At 37.7% G+C, this 24,592-nt stretch overlaps 1 protein-coding gene across 3 annotated transcripts in view; it reads right to left on the bottom strand.

The window, feature by feature from the left end:
- Positions 1–11,971: 11,971 nt before the first annotated feature.
- Positions 11,972–24,592, bottom strand: part of Vcan (versican) — a 98,342-nt gene continuing 85,721 nt past the window's right edge. For all 3 annotated transcript variants that reach the window (XM_050119851.1, XM_050119852.1, XM_050119853.1), the window contains 3 exons: positions 19,424–19,568; positions 14,218–14,400; positions 11,972–14,076 (listed from right to left, as the gene is read on the bottom strand). In XM_050119851.1, the coding sequence (XP_049975808.1) occupies positions 13,949–14,076; positions 14,218–14,400; positions 19,424–19,568 (456 nt within the window). In that variant the 3' untranslated portion in view covers positions 11,972–13,948. The remainder of the gene's footprint in view (positions 14,077–14,217; positions 14,401–19,423; positions 19,569–24,592) is intronic.

Below are 24,592 nucleotides of genomic sequence, written 5' to 3'. Positions count from 1 at the left end.
TCTCTCTTTCTCTCTCTCTCTCTCATACTCTGATTAATTATTGAGTTTCAATTTTTAATATGAACTACCAACTCCTGGAACTGACTCTAATCAGCTTCATTTGTATTTTAAATAATTGCTGTTTAATATTATATTATGCATTACACAGATATTCACAGAGAACCCAATTACCTGCCACTTTAAATTACAGGCGCCCAGTAATTAGCTTCTGCCTTAGAAGCCACAATGGAAAGATTCAAGTTAGTAAAAACTCAGAATAAAAACTATTGCCACCAGTTTAGCATGAGTAAATTTCAGAATCATCCAATGTGCATATTTTAGTATATTTCTCTACAAGAATTAATGGAATTCCTGTTTAACTTTTCTGAGGCTCCCTCATGTGCACTAAAGAAAGAACAAAGTCCAGGTGGAAGGCATGAATCCCAGGTAAGAGGATTCCATCGGTAACCTACTTTGAAATACCTTTGATCCAGACAAAAATCGCTTTCAAAAGCCAAGCCTCGTATTATATTTAGAATAGAATCTGGAGACCTCTGTGACCTCCAAGGCCTTGTTGGAATGGCTTTCCAACCTGCTGTGTGCTAGGGCTACAGTTTAGACTCTGAGAGGCAATGATGGGATCTGGAGGAATGGCAGTGTCTAGCATGAGACTATGCCATAGATTGGCCAAGTGTGGCATGGTTTAGACCACTGCCTGACATAATTGCTTCTAGCTGAATTAGCCACTAGGATATCAGGACTGCATGTGATCAGATTCTACAGGTTCAGAAGCTGTGGGAACTTGGCACTAGAAAAGTTAATAAGTACCTGTGGGAAATGAGAGTGAAGATCAGAACTCCAAGATGTTTAAAGTGCGTTTTACCTACTAGCAACATCAGCACCACTTGGGAGCTCGTTAAATCTGAAGAACCTCAGACCATCCCTGACCTTCTGCATCAGAATCTGCATTTTAACAGGATCCCAGGGTGACTGGGGGGGCACAGCTGGGATGCACTACTCTGGGGCAAACTTGTCTGCAAATTGGAAGCACTTAGAGAAACTCTATTAAAAATACACGTTTGATAAGCTGAGCAGGTGGCTCTCACTTCTCTTGTCAGCATACGAGTGCTATTTTGAATTTTTTCTGCAGTGTTTGTAAGAGGCTTTTAGGAAAAGAATTGGTATCTCGCAAAAGTTTGTGAGACACCTTTGGCCTTATCTACTGCTCTCTTCTCTGGCACAGTCTCATTGAGATCATAGTAATGAGTCTGATTGTTGCTTACATCTATACTGAGGACTTCACAGCACCCCTAACTCCTAAAGAGGCCCTTAGTTCTTCTTGGGCAGACAGTCCCATAATGCTCTGCTCAGTTTCCAATAGTCATCAAAGAGCCAAAGTCTGTCAGTTTTCTTTGACCTTTTCTGTTTAACCCTAGGTCATGTTTTGTCCTGTTTGCTTGGGAGCACAGCACTGAGTAAGCCTTGGTTCATTCCAATGATTTTGTTGCCTCCCAGATGAACTGATGCACGGGTTAGACCTCTGCCTCCTCACTCAACATCGAGTGTCAAATAAAGAAAAGGGATAAATGTTCCTTTAGTTTCAACTCACACTGAAATTAATTCTCAGAAAATGATTTCTAAAACACACCTCTTCCTACTCTATTAGACAATGCCAAACCGCTGCTGCCTTCTCTGAGGAAAATGTTTCTCCCAGGCTGTATCTTGGGAATCTATTAGATGATCATGAGAGGGACTGGTCCTATGTTTTTCTGATTTCAGTCAGGTCTTTTGCTCTCAACAACACCTCTGCTGCCTCTTACCTGTGGGCTGGTAATGGTGTCTTTTCCTCCACACTAGCAACTGATGCTCATGATGTATGGGGAGAATCTTTCCAGCGTACTTAGACCCTGAGCTCAGCCTCAGTGTCTAAGCAAGAAGCTGGGATGTGCGAAAACAGATGTCCACAGAAAGCGGTGTTTGTACCACATCTGCATGGTGTACATCTGCTTCGAAGATAAGAGATGACAAGACTTTAAAAAATATTTTTGGAAGTCCTTACTTGGATGTCTTGTTTGAATGCAGGTTTTCTTTTTTGCCCACTTATTTTTAACTTGTACTCACAACCAATTTCTAGTTTCCAAGGAAGCTTCCTTGTCTTGAAATGTCTTTAATCCTGAGACAGCGAGTACATGTATTCAGTGTGTCCGCATAGATTATGATGGGTCTGGTCATGCCATTTCTGAGTGGCTGAAAATGTTGACATTTCAGGAACATTACTAAAATCTAGGCTGTTTTGTTGTCATGGTAATCTAATAAAATCTGAAATGAATCTAAGAAACAAAGCAATTCCTGAATTGTGGTCTGTTCAAGAGGTTTCTGACCCACTCGGTCCTGTAGTCATTCAGTCCCAAAGAAACATACAGAAGTCGACAATATAAACTGGTTCGCAAAGACAAACATCCATAATCCATTTTTTGGGAATGTGGGCACAGTTTTCTAGGCTACTTCCTGCTGACTGAGGGCACTGATAATCTTATGGGGACCTAAAAAACCTGAGAATGATCAAGTCCTGACTGGAGTATTCTGTGAGACTTGATCATCTCAGCAAGCAGTCTAGAAACTGTTCTGGATGTAGAACTTAGACAACTGGATCATCTGCTTCTATCAAAGATTTCTCAAGGGGGTCTTCCTTGATCAAACTTGATTTTTCTTAACCCAGAATGAATCCACATTTCTTATGGAAACAAAAGCAAAACGTCTTCTCCAAAGTAACATATCTTTTGACTTAAATTTTAAAGTCAAGGCATTTTCAAAATATATATGTTGGATTAATCCAGCAACATCTATAATCAAATGTCTTTTAGCAGCTCTTGTTCCTTCCTGAGCCATCAAACAATTCAAAGACAGCACAATAACATACAGTATCCAGATTCTCTGTGTATTTTCCATCTTTATGTGGCTTTACTTTAAACTCTATTTCTTTTATTTTTACTTTTTGGTTTTTTGGGACATGGTTTTCTGTGTATCTTTGGCTGTCCTGAAACTCACTCTATAGACCAGGCTGTCCTTGAACTCACAGAAATCTGCCTGTCTCTGCCTCCCAAGTGCCGAGAGTAAAGTTGTGTGCCACAACAGTGGTCTTCACTCAAAAGATGTCTGTAGAGTAGATAAAAACCTGAGTGAGTGAAGCACTGTGTTTATGCTGTTGTTTTATAAACCTAAATCTAAATATCTGCTGAAGTATTATAAAGATAGCTTAGCATAGTCCAGAAATCTTTACTGGATTTTCCCTGAAAGGAAATGTTAGATTGTTTTATGTAATATGTATTTATTTCAAAACTTCACATATCCATATATTATTTTGGATAGTGCTAGAATACACAAGATAAATATACCAGCTTTTACTTCAGATATTATAATGCGGACTTTAAAATTCCATTCATTTATTTTTTTAATCTCTAGGTCATATTTTAATGGATGCATGGATCTTTGACCATATCTTGCTGGAAAACAAGCAATCTGTTCTCTGGCCAAATATTTACTTTGCTGACCTGGAAAACTGTGAAAGACATGATGTTCTGGCATTTAGCATGAAATTAAAGTCATATATTTTTGCAGTTTAGACAGATATTGATGAACATGTATTTTTCTAAACATTTCTTTCAAAAAGGTATTTCAGAAACCCCAATACTCTAAGTTTTGTTTGCTTAAGCATTCAGCTTCTTATTTAGGTGACAGGCAAGCATGGTGGCATATTCCAGGACAAGATAATAAGAGGCAAGTAAGATAGTCCTTCATTTCTGATGCAGACAGCAAACAGAACTGTTCAAACAACAATGCATACTATCTTCTACTATCTGTCACAAAGAGGTGAGCAGCTTTTTGTACTTTCAGTATTACATTTAAACACCACCCCATTAATGTCCATGCCTGCATGTTCTCCCATTACTGAAGGAATTATAACTGAAAATATTCATGAGCAGTGTGGCCACTTTCCAGCAGTGCATCCCAGTTTGTTGGATACTTCGCAACTTTGGAGAGTCATAAGACTTTCTTTATTCTGTTTCCTTACAGGTAAGAAGACGTGACAATCCCTCTGGCATTAGCCTTAAGAGAAGTGATTTAGTAATGTATTTAAGAAGTATTTATTGAGTGTCTGCTACATGCCATGCACCATTGCAGGTGTTAGGAACCTGGTGACATGCAGAACAGAAGAGGTCCTGTGCTCACAGATGACATGTTCTTGTAACAAAAAACAGACTGCAGCACACTTAGGAGAAGGCCTGGCACTCAGTAAATAGCTCCTTCTACACGTAGTTATTCAGCCCAGACCAGAGCTACATGAGTTCAAAATAGTCATCAAATGCAAATCTTCTCTTCCATTTTGGACTTTCCAATTTGGACTTTACTGTAATTTTTCTGTAAGTTTAGCAATGAATAGGTATTACCTGAGCAATAAATTCAAAATAGCAACAAAAAAGAGCAATGACATAACTCAATATACATCTGGCACTGTTTCGTGGTGTTAAGCAGAGGAGTTATGACTTAGGTAAGCATTCCCTAAACATTATTTTCCCATTATTTAGGGGAGATGCAGTCTTTCCAGTGCCCACACACTGGCCTATTCATTGTCCATTATTTCTCTTGTGCTTTGATCTGGCCTCGGTTCCAGAACCCACTCCTGTGTAGAAAAGAATGTGTGGTTTGTTTGTTTGTTTGTTTTCAAACCCTCATTTAACAAAACACAATCCTAATTTTATTTAGCTCTTCTATACTCAGATACTTCCAAGCCCCTTTGAGATTTGCTCTGTTGGTAAGAAGCTTTCAGTGTTCCTTGATTATTTATCTATGTAGGGTGCTCGTGATAGAATGTATGGCTTTGCAGGTACTGAATACACACTGTACTACTGAAACCCATCAGCATTCCTTGTCTCTTGCTTTTCTCCATAAGCTGTCTCCTTATGCAAATGCTCTATGATATCTCTATTTTCCCAACCTGGTAGAAGAGACTGCATACTTAATGATTTTCTTCTTCTGCAGAGCAATGCTAAATCCCTTTGCCTACTTTTTAAGAATCATTTTTTGTCTTATTTTTATTGAGAAGTCCATACATGCTAATAATTTCTATACATGATTACAATGAGACTAATAGAACAACCTCACGGTTTTGAGGAGAGAGTGCTCTCCAGGGTTCTGGGAACTGGTAATTTAGGCTGGGCTGAATCACACCTTTCAAAAGCAGGCATGACAATTAATGGCTACTGTGGGAGGAGGTGTGTTTCCTTGGGGTGTGGCCTCTGCGATAGTACCCATGCTCCAAAGGATGGTCCTATATTCCTACACATACAGAAGGCACCATGTGTACTCCATGGGATTTAAAACAAAAAGAGCAAAGGGATTTTGGAGGGAAATGATGGGGAAGAAGATAGGGAATTGTCTGGAAGGTAAGAAACTAGTGGTGGGCTTGATCAAATGCCTTCATTAGACTGCAGCATTCTTTCCAGCTCTCCACACACCAATGTGAGGGTATGGTCCATCATTTAATGCTGAAAAATATAATGCAGTTAAGATTTAATGAAACTATCTTGGGCACTAAGGAAACATGATGAGTTTAAACACAACTAAATACAGAACTACTAAAAACTGTACAATCTATTAGACTCCAGAATCCTCGAGCCCTTCTCAAGCATTTCCTAGCTGTTTCTCATGATTTCAGCACACCTTCGTGATGGTACTCAACTGTCTTCACTCTTCAACCTGGAAAGACCTGACCTTAACTTTCCCTTCTCTGGTTTCGATGCCCCATAGAGAGAAAGTGTACTAATGTAAAAGTTTGAACCAAAGGAGAGACATGCTGTGTGAGGCTGGAATTTCTAACTTAGTGTGACGGTCACACATGCAATCCCAGCACTTGAGAGACTGAGATAGGAAGTTGCATTTGTTACGAGCCTGGGTTACAAAGGACACCTTACTTCACAAACAAGAGAAGAGAGACAACATTAGCAAACAGAGTTAGGGTCTCTCTAAATCCTCCCCCAAGAAACACACAATGCAGAAGAGCCAGGAGTCTCCTTTTTCTAGTTCCTTCTACCTGTGGACTTGTTCTAAAGCACAGCAAGTTTAGAGGCCCCTCAGATTCCAAATGGTTTCCCCTAACATAAAGGACACTATTGTTTTGGAAAGACAAAAGCCTCCAATGATATAAAATGGTGATTTCACCCCTTGTTCTCCTAACATTATGAACAGTCATAAAATTTCAAAAATATCGGGAATTAATCTCAGAAAAAAAAACTATTATCCACATAATGTAATTTTCCTATTCTTTTCTTTGCTCCCAATTACAAAACAAATGTTGAAACCTGAGCTTGGCTGTGGTCTCCAGCTGAGGAGTACCATGCTTCCTTTATTAACTCTAAGCCTGAGGACACTGAATTAGGACTAGCCAGTGGGGTAATTATCCATGGCTGAGGCCGAAAAAGATGGCTTACAGCTTTAAACCACATGGCTAGAAGGGAGGCTTGCTAGATTAAAGGAGGGGAAGAAGGATGGGAGAGAATAATAACTGTGGGAGGATTAAAATGACCAAGAACAATGGCAATGGGTTTTTGATCCTACTGCACGTACTGGCTTTGTGGGAGCCTAGGCAGTTTGGATGTTCACCTTACTAGACCTGGATGGAGGTGGGTGGTCCTTAAACTTCCCGTAGGGCAGGGAACCCTGATCGCACTTTGGGCTGACAAGGGAGGGGACTTAATTGGGGGAGGGGGAGGGAAATGGGAGGCGGTGGCGGGAAAGAGATAGAAATCTTTAATAAATAAATAAACGGATAAAAGACCAAATTTCACTATTTATAGATATGAAACTGCCAAAGGAAAAGGAAAACCTAAAGTCTTAACTTCCTAAAAGGACACAATAATCTGTAAGGGAGATATCTGAGGGGACAAGAGTGGAGACGCCCAAAGCTAGGCAGTTTACCCATCTATCAATGGGTAGGAACTAACTTATGCCATAATCTTCCTGAAGACAAGAACCAGAGATCTCTGATCTTTGGTAGAGTAAGGACAAGAGAGTCACTGTGGTATGTTGGTCAGCTGCTCTAGACAAAATGGTAAACTCTTGGTTCAGTGGGAGAACTATCTCAAAGGAATATGGCAAAGAGTTATAGAGCAGGGTACCCGATGTCCCCTCTGGCCTCCATATACCACCTGCAACTTGTGCATATACCACACAAACCACACACACACACACACACACACACACACACACACATGCACACACACACACGGCCTTTTAAAATGAATAATGCAATAGAAACTGCTAAAAATTAATATAGTTTAGTGATTGATTGTATAATGGTGTTAGGATAGATGGGAAAGAACTCAGCCTACAAGTCTTGCAAAGTGATAGGTGGAGCCATAACTTGACGTTTGCCTCCTCTGAAACCCTAGCTGAGAAACAATTGCTGTTTTGTCAATGTTAAGAGGTGGAGCTACTGGAAGGCCTTTAGAGCTACTGAGGTTAGTAGGCTACTCCTGTTATCATTAGTGGATTTACACAGAGAGAAAGATTCAAGCTAGTAAGTTGTTCTATCTCATAATGTAACTGATGATCTCCACCAGACTCCAGGAAGACCCCAATTCTAGGATCATGGACATCTCAGCCTTTGGAACCATGAGCTAACAACCCTCTATTAGATACCCAGTAGATAATTTTCAGCTATACAGCAAGAAAAATTATCAGAGAGTTGGCTAAGGACAGGGTTGGATAATAATTTTTTCTGAAGCTTAGTATATCTGTGAAATTTCAACCATCTGGAACCAGAAGCCATAGTACAAAGAGTATTGAAGATGTGGTTATGAACAATATTGAGCAAAGATGAAAAGAGAACACGGAGATGGCCAGGAATAAAGGCTTTCACAACATCTGAGAAGTCTTTTCCCTTCCCACTTTGGCGTCCTAATCTTCTCCATAAGCCTGACTGTAACTCCATCTGTAAGGACAGAAACTCCAACAGTCCATTTGTAACAGTCCTGTTTTCCCATAGTTCCTAGACCACAGGAAGTACTTCTGGTTATTGAGTAGATGTTCCATCTGACTAACGATCATGAGAGATCTGGGAACTAAGGAAATTTTGAGAGAAAATCATGCCGAAACGACCTCTCAGCTAAAAGTCTCATGTCACTCACTTGGACATGTGAACTTCCTTCTTCCAGATAGGGAGTGCTGGGGAATTACATCTTCTCTGCTTCCTTTTCAGTTTTCAAATTCACCCTACTTTCTGCATTTAAAGGGTTGTGAGAAACAAATCACTTTCCTCATACTGCTTTTTCCGATTGTCTCTGCAGTGAATATCTTTCTTGTTTTTCTTGGGAAGTCACAGGCTTATTCAAAGACTGAAAAGTACAATCACTTTGTGGTAGGTAAACATATGCTACCAGTTTATATATTTTGTATATATAGTGTATATGCCAGTATATAGACAACCTGAGAGTCCTATAAAGACTGCACAGCTCAGTGGTCTTGGGTAGTGGCCTGCCTACCCAAGAAGTACCCCATCATGCTACAAGGGATTTATAGGCATACAGAGCCAAGCAATTTCCCAAGGTTCGGATTCAAAAATAAACCCATGGCCATGCACATGGTAGGCTGTTTATCACTGAGCTATAACCTATTTCCAAGATGAGTGACTCTATGTCAGTATGATGAATCTTTTTCAAGTCATGGCTCACGACAAAAAGGAACAGAACCCCACTGCACCATCAACAGAGAGGCAGTTCAAAGTAAGCCTTGAGAGTTAACTGTGGCAAAAGGGACTTCATGAATTGGGTAGCACCATCTAATAAAATAAGAGTCCCCATGTATTTATTTATTTCAACACATTTTTCTAGGATTTAAGAATACTAGTAACTTTATTAAATTGAATAGAAGGACTGAGTGCTAAGCATGACATGGTCTACTTTTAAAGATTATTTACTTATAAAAATGATTTTGTAAAAACAGCTTAAATCATCTCATTCAGTTTTTTCCTGTTAGAATTTTATAGCTTACAAAATTAACTTTCAAATCTTATAATGGCTTTACATTGTCTGATCAAATATAGATCAATAACTTACAATGATTCATTCTGTTAAATCGTTAACTTTTATAACTTCATTATAAGAAAAAAAATAATTTTCAAATGTCAGTGACAACTCTTAATGCATATATTCTTGAGAGTCTAATCAATGGAAAACTTTGAAATATACATATGTTTAATATTGGATAAAATTCATAGTGGAAGTTAAGATGAAAAGTACACAGTTGAGGAAAGAAAAATATAAAATTTCTGACTGCTTAAAACACAATTTTTCTTCATGTTTAAAAAGTGATGGTAGTGGAGATGGAGAGCTGGCTCAGGGGATAAGAGCATTTGCTCCTCCTGTTGATGACATGGATTTGGTGACCATCACCGATGTGGTGGTTCACAACGAGAGGTAAGCCGGTTCCAGAGGAGCTTACCCCTCTTCTGACCTCCACGGGCACAGGCACTTAGAGGTAAACACACACAGGCAAAACACTCATCACATTAAATGAACAAATAAATAAATGTAAAAATGTTGAAGGGTGATAGTACATATGTATTAAAGTGCTATATCTGATTCCACAAAATAGTTTTAAAGGGTCGTGTTGGGGTTTAGGGAAGCTGTGGAAGCTAAGAGCCTGTGTGCAAGCATGACAACTGCCCTTGAGCTCTCAGCACCACATGAGAATCAGACATGGTGCCGCACATCCTTAACGCCACTGCTGGGCATGGCGAGGCACACAAAGACACGAGGAACCCTGGAGCTCATTGGCCACACAGCCTACCCAACTGATTGTTCCACAATCAATGCAAGACCCTGTATTAAACACAGTGGAGAGCAATTGAGGAAGACACCTGATATTGACCTCTAGCCTACACAACCATGTGTGGATAAACATACATACATGCATCAACACCACACACGCACACACACGCACACACACGCACACACACACGCACACACACACACACGCACACACACATTTTATGTGCGGAAAGATGTAAAATGTTTTTCAGAACTGCGATATTTAAAATATGACAAAACAGCATCCATTTTTAATCTTTTTAAATTTTATTGTGATAAAAGTCTTGAGACGTGAAATCTGTGGTGCACCTACCTTTAAACTTTATTTTAGAAAGTACACTATCAAAAATCATTTAACGGCCCTCAGCAGTGTACTTTTGATCTTTGTCAGAGATCATTTGATGGACTCACACAAGCTCTGAATTAAATTTGGATTCAAACCCAGACTTTGCTAGCTGGGTAAACACCTCAACAGACCCATTCTTGTTCTGTTTTGGCAGTTGCTCTTTCTTGTCCAGTTGGGATGCAAACATACCAGAATGAGTAATAATGGGAAAAGTTTACACAGTTTCAAATGACTCATTCATGGTCCTCTACAAACTTTCTGTTTAACCTTGTTTTAGAGAAGAATAAATTGAATGAATCATCCTGGTTTGTTTAGCAAATATGAGTCGCAACATAGAGGAAAGAATGGTACCTAACTTTCAAGGCTAACTCCACAGTGTGGAGCCATTGCTTCAAAGTTTCTCTGCCTTTCTAATACTAGACAGAATTAAAGAGAAACACACTAAAAGTAGCCATTACCGAGTCTTTCAGTACATGGTAACACTGCTTGTCTTTCTCTGGAGCATTCTCTTTCATAGACTTTTCTCTTGGAAAGTGGCTCTGCACAGCACATGCGTTAAACCAGCTCTGAAGCTTCTGAAATCCATTTTCTTTTGTTGTATTTACTTCCAAACTTCTTGAGTTTGACCCCATGAGATCGCTCAGAGGGTGAGCATCCACCGAGCTTGATGACCTTGGTTTTATTATCAGGTCCCAAATGTTAGGATCCCACCAATTTAGTTATTAGTACCTCGTCCACTGAGTAAATAAGCCATTGTAAACATAAGAAGTTGTGTTAAAGGAACAGCAGACTATACACTAATGTAACACACTCAGAAAGAAAAGCAGATTTTGTTTCCCTTTCGTTTGTTTCGTTCACGTTATCTTCAGACAGGATCCACTCTGCAAGAAGGTCGGCCTCCGATTCATGTCAATCCTCCTCTCTAGGCCTCCTAAATCTTAGGACTGGCATCAGGCCTGGTTTCAGAATCTCTTCTGTACTATGCAAGTCTAATTTCAGGTGTAGTTTTGTTATCCTAGGAGAAAGATCTTAAAATAATTTACCAACTTTTGTTGTATGATATTGTCTTTAAATGTGAGTATAATTGATTATTTTCCATATTACCAAAAAAGGTACTTAGTAAATGGGCCCATTGACTGTAACCAATATAAAAACTTTTATATGGGCACAGATGTCAAACTTATTCTCCGTTGAGTTTTCTGAGCCTATGACCATTCCTGGAATACAGGAAGTGCTTAACAAGGAGCGAAGGATTAAAACTTGAAGGACTCATTACGGATAGATGAATGTATGTAAACATCATCTGGTAATTGGATATGGTCATTTAGTCTCTAAATTAAGGTTCTAGATATAAAATAGTCATGAACATAACATTTTAAGTTTCTCTTGAGTGTATTACACAGGTTCTGTAGATTATCTGCTTTCACTCCACACTGAAGTTTGGACAAAGAACTTCATCTCTCGATGCCCAGTTCTCCTTCCAAATGCAATGGTGGTCATCATCTGCCTATTGTGAGACGATCCTTGTGGACACTTGTCTGGTTCACAAGAAAGTAGTCTCTAACTTGAGCTGTCACTTTCTAATCAGTCTCTTCCATATCAGAGACCCATGCATAGTGGGGACATAAGGAAGGACAGTGCTATGGTCTCTAGCTCAGTGCCTGCAGGTGTGTCGAGCCCTCTCTCTACTAAACATAAAATTAATTTATTTCATTTTCAAATGAAGTTTGGTGTGTATTAGGGTCTAAAGTCGGAAATAAACAGACAAGTCACAAAATAGTAAAAGAAGGATTTTTAGGTTTCTTTGGTGAAACAAAAGCAGATATAAAAAGTTACAAAGGTTTCCATTCACAAAGAAGTCATTCACATTTTACACTATACATGTTATAAATACAGGGAAGGATTATGTGCATTGTAATGAAAAAGGAAAGAGTTCTAATAAGTCAACACAGTGATTTTTTTTGTGCTCTGGGACACATAGGATGTGCTATGCTTACTGCAGAGACCCGGGGTTTTGCCTAAGACACCATGGATGCTCGTGAGCACAGTTATTCCTTCTAAGCCAAAGGCGGCTTCATGAGAAACCATCAGCATAGGGCCACCCAAGTCTGCTCTTTTGTATTCTTTTCATTTTTAAAAATTTACTTTGATCTCATGTGTAAAACATAAAATTTGTCCATATTTATGGCAAACTCTATGATGGTTCAATGCTTGTATACATTATGTAATTTTAAAGTTTTGTTTCTGTTCACATTTTATTTGTAATTTTTCTTAAAGTTTCTAAATGAACTTTGTGGGGGAAAAAATGAAAAAGGCTTAAAAGCCTTCTTTCCGCTAGGGCTTTTATCGTTGATCCTTAAAATGACTGGGTTATGATCCAGTGTCATGTTCAGTGACCACTCTTCAAATGCAAGGGGGACATGGGGTGGGAAGAGGGAAGCAAAATCTCCAACACATAACACTCCACTTCACTGGAAGAAACGCCCACACTATTTCTACACGCCCACTCTTGCTTGGAATGGGCAAACACCACTTCCTGGAAGCTAAACGCTTTCCCATTCTCCGTAATAAACACTTGAAGCAATCTATTCGTCACATTATTGAATCAGGAACACGGCACCTATATGAGAAAGGTTTCGAACTGTGGAGAAAGTAGAAAAGCTAACACTGAAACATTACTAGCATACTATACTGCTTTCAGGTCTTGGGGAAAATAACACCCAATAAATTAAATCCGTATGGCTTACTTCATTTATTTACGTGTGCTTCACAGCTGCAGCATTCATACATGAACATTCAAAATTTTATAAAGGATTAAAATGGTTATATGTACAAAATGGAGGGTTTTTTTTTTTTTTGCACGACTGTTGTTGATTTAAGAACCCCCCCACCCTCCACAACAAGGTATAAACCCTTGGTCTCTATATCCATTCCAAATGCTTTGATCAGCGTTAGTGTTAAGAAAGCCATTATAAAGAAAACCTGGTTGAGTTAATAATTAGCACTTTGACCCCTAAAAATGTTCCAGGTCATAGAAAAGTCCTCCACTCGAGCCCTTCTTGTAAATGAAAAAAAAAAAAAAAAGGAACGTGGCAAAACAGGGTCACAACCCGGAGCTCTGAGTTTCGCCAGTCTCCTATCCTCCGGGTATATCAGCTCGGGCAAGCGTGGCTCCCGTAGCTGACGTAAGTGTTGGAGACCCGCAAGAATCTGTTTGCTGGTGGTCCAGGAAAGCCATCCTCAAACTTGCTGACAGTCAACGGGCAGACAAAACCATTCCCAGCCTAAACAAACTATAGCAAAGCAGCCAAACCAATGATGAAAGACCTAGAAAGTTCTGTAATCATCATTAAATATGCCTGAATTCAGTGTGATGTTTTATTTTATATACAGGATTAAAATCAACATTAAATCATCTTATTTACATGGCCATCGGGGTTGAAATCGTGTTTCTTTTTTAAATAGTACAGTAGGCTGGCGTACAGGAAGTGGTCTTCACTAGCGGAAGTGAGAAAACTAAAGAAATTAGGCTGGGGTGGCTACTTTCTTCACTCATTTGCTCTCATTTTATTCGCTTTTTTTTTTCTTTTAATTCCATGTTTCATTGAAAATACTTTAAGAGCACAGCAACCCCAAATGACCAGACGGCAGTCCCCAAATCCAAACCAACTGCTAATACTTCTTGAGGTGCTAGGAAAGGCACGGAAAGTCGGGACTTTGGCTGAAGTGAGGAAGCACATGTTCGCCATTTTAAGGATCAGCGCCTCGATTCCTGCCACCTCCGGCTCCAGCGATGCTCATGTTTTGATGCATTTATGGAATTGTCCTTTGCTGATGAGGAATTTTTAAAGTATTTCTTAGAATAAGTCCTTTGGTATGCAGATGCTACATGGAAGAAAACAAACAAAGAAAACACAACAGTATTACTTGCTCCATACCCTAAACTACCAGTATCACAGCAGTAAAATGTGGGCATCTAGAATCTGCTAAAGCACGGTTGTCCATTCTTTCTAAAGTACCACTTACGGTTCATGCAGGTTATTTTAGGCATAGCCCATCTCCCGTTTCCTAGACACCGGATAGTTGGAAGATGACGCTGAATGAAACCATCTTTGCAGTGGTATCTAACCAAGGAGTTGATTTCATAACGTGGTTTCATTTTTCCAAAGGTCTTGGCATTTTCTACAACAGGGGGCTGGCCACAAGCAACTAAGAAAAGAAAGCAAATTGTGTTACTTCCAAGAAATCTATCATCTATCTATCTATCTATCTATCTATCTATCTATCATCTATCTATCTATCTATATTAGTGTAAGCATCACAATCAATTGCGCTTCTGTATTTCCTCACTGCAACACTTCCAAACCTCAGTCGTATACCTTTGTGCAAAGGCATTAGTACAGAATTTAAAATTTGAAGCAACTTTAAATATTTAGCTTGAGGCTCTGAATGTAGATTTTTATCTTAGATCAAGTCATTTTTGAGTTATATTTCCATTAAAATGCAGTATCATTAAGTGACCGTACATTTATCTATCCATCTACAAAGTCACTTTTCTAAAATGCCTCCCAATCAAAAAGCACATGTCTGACAGCAGTAGGGAGCCTACTGATACTCTCTTATTATCCTAGATTTTACCAATAATCTTGAGTTGAGGTGATGATACATTTGCAACAGCTAACTATCCTTCCCTGAAAGAAGTATAATCTTTAACACCAATAATTTGAAATATAGAAATATACTTTTAGGTATAAAAGAAGTTATCTGGTCCCACCTATTCTATCGTGAACTAGCAAATAGTGAAAAGTGTTCTTGCCTTGAGTCTGTCTGCCTGTCTGTTGTTTGTTGTTTGAGGCGGAATGTTATGTAGACCAGGCTGACCCTGAATTTACTGCCATTAAGGATAACATTGAATCCCTGATCCTTCTGCTGCTTCTTCCCACACACTGATACTATAAACAAGTGTTACTGCGCATGGTCTATGCAGTTGTGGACGGAACTTCGGCTTTCTTGCACATTAAGCATGCCCTCTCTTTGAGCTGCATCCCCAGCCCCTCAGGCGTCAGTTTCTTAATTAGCTTAACATACATAGTTAACTCTTATGAAAGGAAGTGAGAGGAAAGCTTAAAATACATTATTGCATTTTAATTCACAATGGAAATCTTTAGCTACTAACAGACTAAACAATAAGTAGAAATGATAAGAAGTAGATGTTAGACATCTCGCTATGTGAAACTCCAAGAAGATGAGAAAACCACCTCAACTGAATTTGTTTTCATTCAGCTTTATTCATTCAGTTTTCATGAGTTCAGTAACTTAACGACTATTTAAAGATTTATTTATTCATTTATTTTATGTGCACCAGTGCTTTGCCTCTATCTGTCTGTGTGAGTGTGTTGGATCCCCTGAACTGGAGCTAGAAAGTTCTGAGCTGCCATGTGGTTGCTATGAATTGAACCATGGTCCTTTGGAAGAACAACCTGTGCTCTTAACTGCGAAGTCATCTCTCCAGCCTCTATTTTAACTATTTTTAAACTGTTAATACTATTATATTGTGCTATCTATTCCTAATAGAAGTATAACATGAATAATTCTTCTTAAATAACATTTCTGACCCCGCTTTAGCCATGTGCTAATAACATACATTGTGATGCCTTATGAAATAACATGACACTTTGGTGGGAAAATGATTATGAGAAATTATGAGAAAATATACTTCAAATCTTAATATATTAAAGGTTTATAATTATTACATTTGTTTACATATTAAAAGGCAATTAATGAGCACATTGTTTTTCAATGACAAATTCAGGTTTAATTTTAATATTTAGTTCTCCCAATTTCTTTTGCTTTATCCAACTTGCACCTGCACAGTGTATTTATTATAATATTAAAAGCTATAATTGGTCCCAGATAATGGCACAGATCAGGTAGAATGAGATTACAGTGATAGAGAAGATTAAAACAGTCAGCTAGATAATTGATTTATGTGATTCTGTAATCTGTTAACAAATTAGAACCTGAATTTTTTTATTTTTAGAAAAGTTACATGATTTCTTCAAAGTTATTTATATGTCAAAATTAATAAAAAGCTAAAATAATCCAATTGAATATGGTAGTGGCAAGGTTAAGAAAGTATGCTGGAATTATATTCAAGCATATAAGCTTGATATGTGCCAGAAACAACATGGCAGAGTAGGAAGGAAGGCAGTCATAAAACACAAGGGATCTGGTATTCATATGGTGAAATATATTTGATTCTGTACCTCCCGGAACACATGGAAAGTCATATCTAAGTAGCTTCAACACGCAGACACAAATGCAAAGTTATAAAACATTCAGCAAACAATACCAATTATCTTTATGATTTTAAAGTTCATAAAGACTTTCTAAAGCACAGGAAAGTTGAAATAACAGACATTAAAAATTATGAGTTATCTTCATCAAAAAACATATTATGAGAGAAAAGAACAACTACAAACTAGGAGAAGATATTTACAAACTATGTAAATATCAAGAGATTAGAAATAAGAATGCAATCAGAGGCCCTACAAATTAAAATAGAAAAAGAAAACCAATTTTTAAAAATAAGGAAAATGCCTGAATAAAAAAATTAACTAAAGGAGATCTACAAATAATTAACAAATATATGAAAATATATTCAGCAAATTACCAAGAAAAGGTAAATTAAATAGCAAATGATAACTTTTCATACCCACCAAACTGGCCCAAAATTTCCCAAATCCAAAAATATCAAATGTTGGAGAAGAGGTGAAGAGACAGCGCCTCTCACATGTGGCTGGTGGGACTGTGAATTGCTACAAGTTTGGGATTTGCAAATTCAATTGCAATTTGACGTTTGCTAGTAAATCTGATGGTGCATAGATCTTATGAGTCAGCATCTTCAGTCCTGGAAGTGTGTTCTACAAAAACTCATGAAAGTCTACCAAAAGCAAGTTTAGGAATATTCATAGAAACATTACTTATGACAGTAAAAACACTGACTACAATGCAGATGTTCACTGGAAAGAGAAGTAATAAATAAAATGCAATTGTATATAATGAACCACTTACACAGCAGAAGCAGAGAATATGTAACTACATACATCCACGTGCACAAATCTCAACAAGACAGAATAGTAAAAAAGCAAGAAATAGACTATATAAATATAATCCTCCTTATATAAATTTTCAAAAAATTGGAAACAATCTGTTGTTCTGGAATATTACAGGGAAAAGCAAGAGAACCAAGTCATTATCTCTGGCAGGAATTTGGATGAGGAAATACCAACAAGATGGTCCAAAGATGTATGGACAGCATGATGGAAAGATGCTCTTCTAAAGACATCCCTTTTCTCTATATTAGGTATCTTTTCTTACGTGCAGCTAATAATTAGAAGAACTCTTTGGGCAGGTAGGTTTAAAGATATATGAAATATCTAAGATTACCTTTTACAAAACTTGTAAACACTGACATTACAAAACTCTTCTGGAACTGTGAAAAAAGATTTTATTCTTTAGTGAAGTAAAATTAGCATCTTTCAAAACTCATTTCCCACTGAGGGATTTTAAATGTATTTGTATTATGCATATGAATCTTTTTTGGCTCTATAAATTCTCAACCTGGAGCAAACTTTCCTTTCTCTCTAAATTGTAACCACCCCAGAGAATATGGACTTATGTACAAGAATAAGGTCTTATGGGTTGGCACAGCGAGGAAAAAGTATGGAGGCATGGGTAATACTGGCATGCAGTTCACATGGGCCAGGAGGATGTTAAGTATTCTTGATGTATTCTCCACAGTCTGTCATCATAAAGAAAATACCCTGCTCAAGACGTCAACAGCGTTGCTTTTGTGAAACGGCGAGAGGACAAAGTAGCTTCGAAGACAGCATGTTGACACCACAAATGAAAAACATGACTCTGGGACCATTTCGAGGTCACAGAAGACAAACATGACATTTGGATAAAGACAAACAGTTTATTAAAGACTCGTTATCCTGGAAAAAGGAAAACAGCAAATACTTGATTTGCTATTTTTACCAGTTCCATGCAGACGTGCTGAGGAAATGCACAGGCAGGAAAGCTTCTTACAGACGTAATGCATGGTGGGTAAGTTCTACCTTGGATGAGAGAATGGCAGAGTAGTCAATGACAGCAGCGCTGAGTTTCTTCTGCGACTACAACTGTGTGTATCTTAATGTGCTCTTTCTCCTAATACAGTTTGTTATAGGTGTTAAAGTCTTGCCTAGCATGTTTATCGTGTGTGTGTGTGTGTGTGTGTGTGTGTGTGTGTTCTGTACTTTTAAATCAAAGAAATCAAATGAGTTTTACATTTTGCATTGGTAGTTCTCACTCGTTCTTTAGCTGGGTCTTTTAGGAAGCAGATGTTTGCCCTTTAAGATCACTATTACAATCAGTGTTGAAACTCTTCCATTTGCTTCAGGAAGGTGACTTTATGACTATACTCCGTGCTACAGATATTCAAACATATTCATCAATGACAAACACAAAATAAAGTTAAAGTTCAGCGTTCTCGGTAATTTGGTTTTCCCGGCTTAGCATTAACTAAGCAATTCTCATCCTGAAACTTCCCTTAAAAATATCTTTAATGTTTATTGAGGGTTGAAGGTACTCAGTTACAGGCATAGGGCTAATAGTTTTGTTGCATGGGTTATAAGTAGAAAATAAACTTCTAAAGGAACGCTTAAAAACGCAAATGCCCCTAAAGATTAAGCAGTTAGTAAAAACTGTGAATGTTTTGGTTGAAGAGTGTAGTGAATCTGAGCCTGCAGCCCACTCTGGGTTAAGTTTCCCAGTTCTGCATCCTCAACCCATGAAAATTTTGATCATGAGCTAAGTTTACCGGATTCTCTTATAAAAACAAAATTGACTCCTCCATGATATATTCAACAGTTTTCCTGGCAAGGTCTTCAGTATTTTCTTCACCAGGAAAAAAAAAAATGTCTACCAGCTCTAGGCCAGCAATTTCTTTCTTACAGATCCTACTGGGCAGGTTTCCTGTATAAATGTCACCTTTTTATCTTAAGCACCTGAAATCTAAAGTGAGGATAGTACTGAAAACAAACGTTTTAATTCTATCAAGACAGCAAGACATCCTTGGGCAACAAGAAAGAACATGTCTAACTTGTACCTGCAAGGGTGAAACCCTTCATCCCTGACATCTGCCAGTTGAGATGCAGATTTAGCGCCCAGCAGCTACAGTCCTTACCTGTTCCCTTCTTGCAGGTGTAGGTGAGGTGGTAATTGCAGGGAACATCATTCCACTGGCCATTCTCATGCCAAATGATCACAACACAGTCTTCTCCTGCAGAAAAGAAGCTGTCTGGCTGGTTGGGTCTCCAGTTCTCATATTGCTGTAATCATGGAGAGAGAAGATAAACACTCAATAGTCAGAGGGTAATGTGACTACTTTAGTGCCTATCTAATTGGAATGAACTCAACAATTGCTGTTCAACCACAGAACTGAAATTATTTTCATTGTAAATACTTTCAAACCCTTATGGGAAGTAAATATATCTCAAAGACTTTTTTGACAATAAGCTAATAGTTTTTAGCAATGGAATGTCCTTGAAATTTTTGGTCTAGTTAACCCAGATGTCTAAATATGTGATCTGCTTTCAGTTTAAGAAATTTCATCATTATCTGATTATTAAACGTAATAGACAAAATTTTCACAATCTCTCTCTTAGTCAATTATGTTTTTTCTAGATTTTTGTATGCATATACAACCTTGTATAGTTGTAATTTGTAATGCAATTGAAATAATTTTACTTTATTTTCTAACTATAAAATATGTTTTTCGTTTAATGCAAATGCCTTTATCAAAATACATTGAGTGTGCAAACTGAAGGTATTTGCAGTTTGTTTGTGTTTATCTGATAAACCTGTATTTAAGGTAATTTTTCAACATTCCAGAATCACTGTGCTTGTGTTTAATTTATTACTCTTATTTGAAAAAAAAAGTCAAGTTTTGTTTTCTGTCCTAATCTTTCACTAATAACATTTATCAAATTTTAGCATTTTAACATGAGTGATATACTTTCAAAATGCATCTGTGCAAGGTGTTCAGATAGTTATATGAATGCTTTCTGCTATCTTTGCATTTATGTTTGTAATGATATCTATTGCTGGTCTCTTTCTCTCTGCACACACACACACACACAAAGTACCTTTAGCCCTCTATCATGGTGTTACATACCATTTATTTAGCGTCACTACTGGATAAAGACTTTTCCTAGATACTTGATACACATTACCTCTTATAATAATTTGAGACAATTGATAACAATAGCCTCAGAACTCCTAGGGATAAGTTTCTTTCTTACCTTAAAATGTTGCCTACATGGCAATAAAAAAAACACACACAGTCTTTTCTTGCATCTACATACATATCTACACAGAGAGAGAGAGAGAGAGAGAGAGAAATAGAGAGACAGAGATAGAGAGAGACAGAGAGAGAATGGTGAGGAAGTACGGAGGGAGAAAAACAGAAACAGAGATGACATCCAGCCCTCAAGAGGAGTAGCTTGCCCTACAATATAGCAAAGTTTAAATTCCCCATCTTTGAAATGACCAGGTTGCCACCATTTCCCAGATTTTGACTGAAGTGGCACTTAAAGGATATGAGTTTTAGCCCATGGACGGGTATTTTTAAAAACTGAACTAATTACGTATTTAACAAACAATACAAATTGCATACCAGACCCATGATTTTGCCAGTATTCCAACATCATTTACATTTCTCTTTAAACTTACTACATATTTTTAAAAAAGGCACTATAAAGAAAAGTGAGTCGCTGATAAAAGTTATTTGTGGGTGATGCAAAAACTGAAAGTGTAGATATTGTTGAAAAAGATGGGGTGCTGGGGGAATGGTTTAGTGGAATGGGGTGCTTTCTGCTAAGGCTAATGACCCAAGCTCAATTCTCAGGATACACATTGGAAAGAGAGAGCTGACTAAACATTGTTCTCTATCTTCCCCAAGCATGCCATAGTATACACAAGGGTACATGAACATACACACTAAGAAAGAATGGAAATAGGAGTTGGAAAGATGGCTCAGCAGAGGACCTGAGTTTAGTTCCCAGGAGCATATCAAGTAGCTCACAGTCTCCGACAATTCTAGCTCCAGCAGAGATGCTGCTGGGAGCTACTCCTGAGTACCTGTTCCCACCTGCACATATTCAGAGACAAACATACTTTCACATATATTTAATTTAAAATAATAAAAATGAATATATTTTTAAAGAAATGCAAAAAAAAGAAAAGCAATGTTCGTGACTGTCATACTATCATTAGAAGGCATTTTCCTAGATTAGGGTCTTCTTGATATGAGTGTGTTATGAGTTCTTTCCCATCTTTCTGGCTCAACTTGAGTATTTCTCCCTCCCCCGAAGCCCTACTGAGCTTTACCTACAATGGTGTCTTATCATATGCCTCAATAGCAAGACAAATTCATGTGGAGCAATAGTATGCCCAGTGCTAGGAGCCCTCCTGGACATGGTAGGTAATGCAGGCTCAGATTTATGGGACAACTAAACAGCTATGACTGGAGACATATACATCTTTTAGCCTTTCCTTAAATCCAATTTTAAATGCATCTTTGGTTTGAAATTGAGCAAAGATTTTACTTAGCAAATGTAGTCAGAAAAAATTGGAAAATAAAAACAAAAATTCTGAATTTAGAGTATATTACAAAATCGTTCTGTTTTCTTAATCTTACCAGTAGTTGTTTTTATTATCACAAACATGCATATTTCATGTTTTACTTTCAAATATCTATATTTTTGGTTTTGGATACTTACAATGTTTTTCATCAAATGTTTCTTTTTACTTTTTAATCTTCAAAAATCAGTATTAGAGAATCTTCTAAGAAATATTTCTTTACTTATGAAATAATTTTGAGTATCAATAAACCCTATACTAAAAACACTGGAAGTTTCATTACTATGACAGAGAAAGGCTATAATTCTTCTTCTCAAAAAAGAAAAATAATTTTGAGAACTTTTAAAAATGATAAGCTGCTGAGAAAGCGACTAGTAAGTAGAACGACCTGGAACTAGAAGACCTGCCTGTCTTTCCATCTCCTTGCTTAGCTTTACTTGTGTCTCTTCCTCATGCCAGGCAACAAGAGGAGATGAGCTTCTTGCCATGTGAAAGATCTTTGAAGGTTGACAGAATTGTGTGGAGCCTGGGAGCTAAATGAACCTGTTTCCTCCCCTCCAAACAACAAAAATGAACTCTTAGTTCTCTGGGGCAATGTACTTCAGGATTGAGATGAATTTAAATGCTGCCCCAGTAACATGAATCCTGCCATAAAGCTATAGGGGAGCAAAGCTAAGTGGTGAAAACTAAGCTGAATGCTGGGAGAAAGAAGGGCAAAGTCAGAAAGAAGTCATGTAGCCCTGCTGGAGCCAGAAGGAACTTTACCGGGTAAGCCACTGCCACATGGCGATACACAGATTAATATAAATGGGTTAAATTAAGGTGTAAGAGTTAGCCAAGAAGAAGCTAGAGCTAATGGGTCAAGCAGTGATTTAAGTAATACAGTTTCTGTGTGATTATTTCCAAACTAAGCGGCTGGGAACAAAACAAGCAGCCTTCCTCACTACACTACTTTCATAAGCAACAAAGAAGAAGTAGGAAATTCATGTTCCTTGTGATGCTGATGAGTCATTAAGTGGGGTTTTTGAAATGTATGAATCAATATAGGGCAGAAAACTTGCTAGATTCAGAGGTCAGAGAGACTGTGGCAAAGCAGTAGTTCTGGACATGAGAGGTACATTCTCTCATGAACGCATGGCAGCTATGGCTTCCTGCAAAATAGTTGGACAAGATCAAGCCCACAACATTCCAGCATGGATTGTGAGAGACACAGGAGGCACCATCTCTGCTAAGGCAGTATTGACAGCTGTTGGCTGTTCAGTGAAGGGGACTATGGACTAGTGGATGGCCCCTCACCTATGTGTACATGGTCAGTACTGCCTGGCCTCAATGGGTGTGAGTTACATTGTACAGTCCCTCCTTAATCATCTCTCTCATGCTGCTCATCCCCAGAAGTTTCTACCTGGCAGTCACCACTCTCCAACATCCTTCATAACTGATCCATTTGTTATCTTTCTTCTATGGAGTAAAATATATGTTCAGTGAGAACTTGCTTATTGGCTTATTTTCTTTTCTACTTCATCTTTAGTGTTTAGAGCTATATATGACATGTGGTTTAGGCAGTGTGATATTTAGAAATAATGAACTATAGTGAATATTTCTTAATAACCCAATTTATTATCCTCCTCAAAGAAGTCCCTTGCTGACAGCAAAGAATAGGGGAGATTGCAGCTATATTTTAGATGGTAGAAATAAGCTTTCTGAAAATGCTTGGCACTGTATATCAGGAACCTCAAAAGGTTCCTGCCCTTGGATTCATAATTCTGCTCATTAAATTCTATTCTAAAAAATAACCAAAGATAAGAACAGCATTTATGATAAATACTCTTTATAGGAAAGTTAAATGGAAACCATTATATAGGAAGATCATATTTTGATGTGGACAGAAAAATGGAAAGTTATATAATCACAAAATAAATTATTCTTGAAGACTATTCAAAGAAATGAAAATATAAATTTAGAAATAAGATAATGCCAGACTCACACATCATTTCAGATGCCATTTCATGTGTCTATAATACCAAAACAAAATCCAGTAAAATGTCATCGTGAGTACTATGACACCAAGAGTATTTTTACATATTTTCTAAATTCCACAGAATAAGAACAGTTACATTTCTAACCAGTGAAAGTAAATGTTATAAAATTACCTACACATTTATCTAAAGTAGTCACAGATATTCTAGCTACGTTGGTTTAAGCTAATCCCAGCAGATGCCCTTGAACGCTCCCAAAGACACTTGACAGTTTTGTACTCTTTAGCCGACATTTCCTACCTGTCTGAACAACACCTGTGCCATTTTCACACTGAAATTAATTTGAGTTCTATGCCAGTGAGCTGTCTCTTGGTGCTTAAATTGACAAATGATATTACAGTCTTTACGGAGAATTGAATCTGGCACCTAACAATGTTTCCAAATGTGTGCTTTTGGTGTTGACCGGCAGAGCTCTGGCTAAATTGTGTTTGTAGTTTGTATAAGAATGTCTAATGCCTATAGGCGTGTCCCACTGCTGCCTCCTTATAATTCAGTTGTGCCATTTACCTTAGCTAAGATGCTTCAGATTTGTTCCTGTTATCGCCAAATTGACACAGCAAAGGAAGCCCAGATATTGCTGCTTCCTCCTTAATTGTTTTATAGGCTTACTTAATTTTTTATGGCAAATGAATATAAATAAATAAATAAATAAATAAATAAATAAATAAATGACTGTG

This window comes from Alexandromys fortis, unplaced genomic scaffold (genome assembly GCF_014885135.2).
Source record: "Alexandromys fortis isolate MF-2015 unplaced genomic scaffold, M_Fortis_MF-2015_v1.1 scaffold_132, whole genome shotgun sequence".
Classification (NCBI taxonomy): Eukaryota; Metazoa; Chordata; class Mammalia; order Rodentia; family Cricetidae; genus Alexandromys; species Alexandromys fortis.
This window is presented reverse-complemented; position numbering and strand designations above follow the sequence as displayed.